This window comes from Microtus ochrogaster, chromosome 8 (genome assembly GCF_000317375.1).
Source record: "Microtus ochrogaster isolate Prairie Vole_2 chromosome 8, MicOch1.0, whole genome shotgun sequence".
NCBI lineage: Eukaryota > Metazoa > Chordata > Mammalia > Rodentia > Cricetidae > Microtus > Microtus ochrogaster.
Window position 1 is genome coordinate 40,135,749 of NC_022015.1, and position 2,866 is coordinate 40,138,614.

Below are 2,866 nucleotides of genomic sequence, written 5' to 3' on the forward strand. Positions count from 1 at the left end.
TTTTTTTTTTTTTTTTTTTTTTGGTTTTTCGAGACAGGGTTTCTCTGTGGTCTTGGAGCATGTCCTGGAACTAGCTCTTGTAGACCAGGCTGGTCTCGAACTCACAGAGATCCGCCTGCCTCTGCCTCCCAAGTGCTGGGATTAAAGGCGTGCGCCACCATCGCCCGGCTACAGAGACCATCTTATTAATATTCTCTTCACCATGAGATCATGAAGATTTTTCTCGTCTGGTGCCGTCACCCTCACTTTCCTGAGGGGTCAGCACTCGGATGAGCTGCATTTGCACTATCAAGTCACTGCTCAGGGATGTTTTATTTTTTTACATTTTTTCTTTTATTAAGAATTTTTAAATACAATTTTTTTCTCATTTTACATAGTTATCCCCATTCCCACTCCCTCTCCACCCTTCCCTGCACTCCTAAGAAAGGGCAAGGCTTCCCATGGGGAGTCAACAAAGCCTGACACTTCACTTTGAGGCAGGATCCCCCCCCCCCCATCAGTGACACTTTCTGTTGGTGGAAAGAACACCAAGCAGGAGTGAGTGTAAGCGGAATTGTACCTGGTCCCCACAGTCCTCACCCATATGAGGAAGCTGAGCCTCATTGATCATTGGTTCCATGACAGAACAGTCTACCAAATTACAATCTGAGTTCAAGTGGCTATTTTCTTGCAGCAAGTTCATGGGCAAATTTGCTTTTCTGAGCCCCAAATCTCTTCACCTCTCCAAAATGAAATAATTTAAAAATGCTTACAAAGATGCCAGTTTCAGGCTGTTCACATGAGCTTGACAACAGCGGGACTGGAATTTAGTTTTCACATTTAACTATTTCATTGCTATGGTAGCTGGACAAACAGCAAGTGTCCCACCCGTTCTTCCCAGAGGCGGAGAGCACATGACATGATGACTGGCAGGAGACCTCTTACCTACATCCTATCCACCCTCTTCCTGGTAACTTTGACTCCTACTGACTTTTCCACCAGGTGCTGCCTGACCAACTGTTGACATCTGGAAGCCTACAGCCTACCTGGCTCCCAGGAAGAAATCAACCCACTGTCTCTCCCACATTATTTAGGAATTGGGACACCTAGGGCACCTGCCCAAGGCCCACATGGCTAGGGTGGCTCCCTCTTGGGAGGAGAAAGGGAAGCCACCAGTTTCGGTCTGCACTGATAAGAAGTGAGGTAGATGTGTTCAACCCTGGGGAAGACACAACTCCAGTCCACCTGCTTTCCAACACAGAAGACCAACTAGGAAGGCCACTGACTTTATTAATCTAGAAATATTTATAAGGAGAGTGACTATTTTTGCCAAAAAGGGGGGGGAGGAGCCAAAGGACAACCAACAGATGGTGAAGGGAGGGAGAAAGGAGCCAGAAATCCATTCAGGAAAGCTGGTAGCTGTTGCCATCGACCTGCAGGGGGAGGAGGGGCAAGGCATGCAAGGGCAAGAATTCCAAAATGGATGAAAGGCTGTGGGGAAGAGAACTCCCAAAAGACCCCCGGAGTACAAAGGAGGTGACTGTGACAAAAACAATCTTTTCCTTCATGGGGACAGGGAGGAGCCCCACCCAGCTGCTGACTCTGGAGACTAGATTCTGTGGCTGGGGGGACTGAGGAGTCCCCAGAGTGCACTACAAAAAGGCATCGCACCATTCTCGAAGGCACCCAAAGCAGTCCCGGGACTGCTTGGCATTGGCACCACACGTGTCTTTCAGCCATTCTCGGAAGAGGTCTTCGTCTTTCTTTAGCACCAGAAATTGGCCAAGAACCACATAAGCCTGCAAGACAGGAGGGCACACAGCTAAGCGCCTCGTGGGCTAAAAACAACACCCTAAGGGGGCCAGACCTCTGAAGCTAGGCAGGGCCAGCTGGTGAGTCCTTGGGAAGGCAAGGCCATTTTTAAGACAGAGTTCTTGCTTTGCTGCCTAGACTAGAATTAAACTCAATGCTCTTGTCTCAACCTCCCAAGTGCTGCTGTCAGAACCAGGACCCACTACACCTAGTTCCACTTTTGTGGCACTGAAAACACCCAAAAGATGGGACACAGTGGGGTACACCTTTAACCCCAGGACTTGTGCGGTAGAAGCCCTGTCTCAAAACAACAAAAAACCTAACCACTAAAATGACATTGTCTCCCAGATGCCCCCAAACCACTTCAAATTATCTACTACTGTCCGTGCCCTCCCCATACCCCTACTTTCCTCACTCCCAATTTTTTTGCTTGGAAACACCTGTTGCCAACTTTCACTCGGACCCCTCCCTGACGTTAGTGGCCATGTCACACCTTATCAAAGCCCCTTTCCTCCAGCTTCTTGCCCAGGACTTCACCAATCCCGGCCAGGCTCCCCACTGGCTTTTCCCCCATGGGCTCTGCCACGAAGTCTCGGTGCTTTTGGGAAGTTGTCATCTTGATCAGGTTTAACCTGGGAAATCCCAAAAAAACAAAAAACAAAAAAAAGCAGGTTAGGGCTGAAGACCACAACTCCCAAGGGCAATCTCCTAGGTCAGCTATTGTGGCTGCTTCCTCGATTCCTCTTATTTCACACCTGAGCAAACTGAGGGCCTGGGAAGTCTTTCCCCCGCTATTACGGAATCTTCACTTTTTGGTTTGGGTACTGACCCGGTGGAGAGGACCAGCTTGCACTAACAGGTGGCGCACGCAGGGCACCGCAAAGAATCCCAGACACAGCGGCCAGGGCCTGCCCCGACGCTGTCCCTCTCGGTGACCTTGGCTAGGCAGACGCCGACCCCGCTGCGACCACGTGGTAGGAATTGCAAACAAGGGGTCTCGCGGGCCGCGCCGCCCTCCAGAGGCCAGCTAGCGCCGCGCACCCGTTCCGCCGGGCCGCAGGCTCCGCCCCGAGCG

General features: G+C 50.8%; 1 protein-coding gene across 2 annotated transcripts in view; it reads right to left on the bottom strand.

Annotated features, from left to right (window-relative positions):
• Positions 1-1,253: 1,253 nt before the first annotated feature.
• Banf1 (barrier to autointegration factor 1) overlaps positions 1,254-2,866 on the bottom strand; it is a 1,964-nt gene continuing 351 nt past the window's right edge. The window contains exons 1-3 of one of the 2 annotated variants that reach the window (XM_005351721.3): positions 2,621-2,812; positions 2,285-2,423; positions 1,254-1,778 (exon numbers count right to left, since the gene is read on the bottom strand). In XM_005351721.3, the coding sequence (XP_005351778.1) occupies positions 1,632-1,778; positions 2,285-2,407 (270 nt within the window). In that variant the 5' untranslated portion in view covers positions 2,408-2,423; positions 2,621-2,812 and the 3' untranslated portion in view covers positions 1,254-1,631. Of the gene's footprint in view, positions 1,779-2,284; positions 2,424-2,620; positions 2,813-2,866 lie in introns of those variants that run through there. The other variant, XM_005351720.3, reaches the window with a different exon arrangement.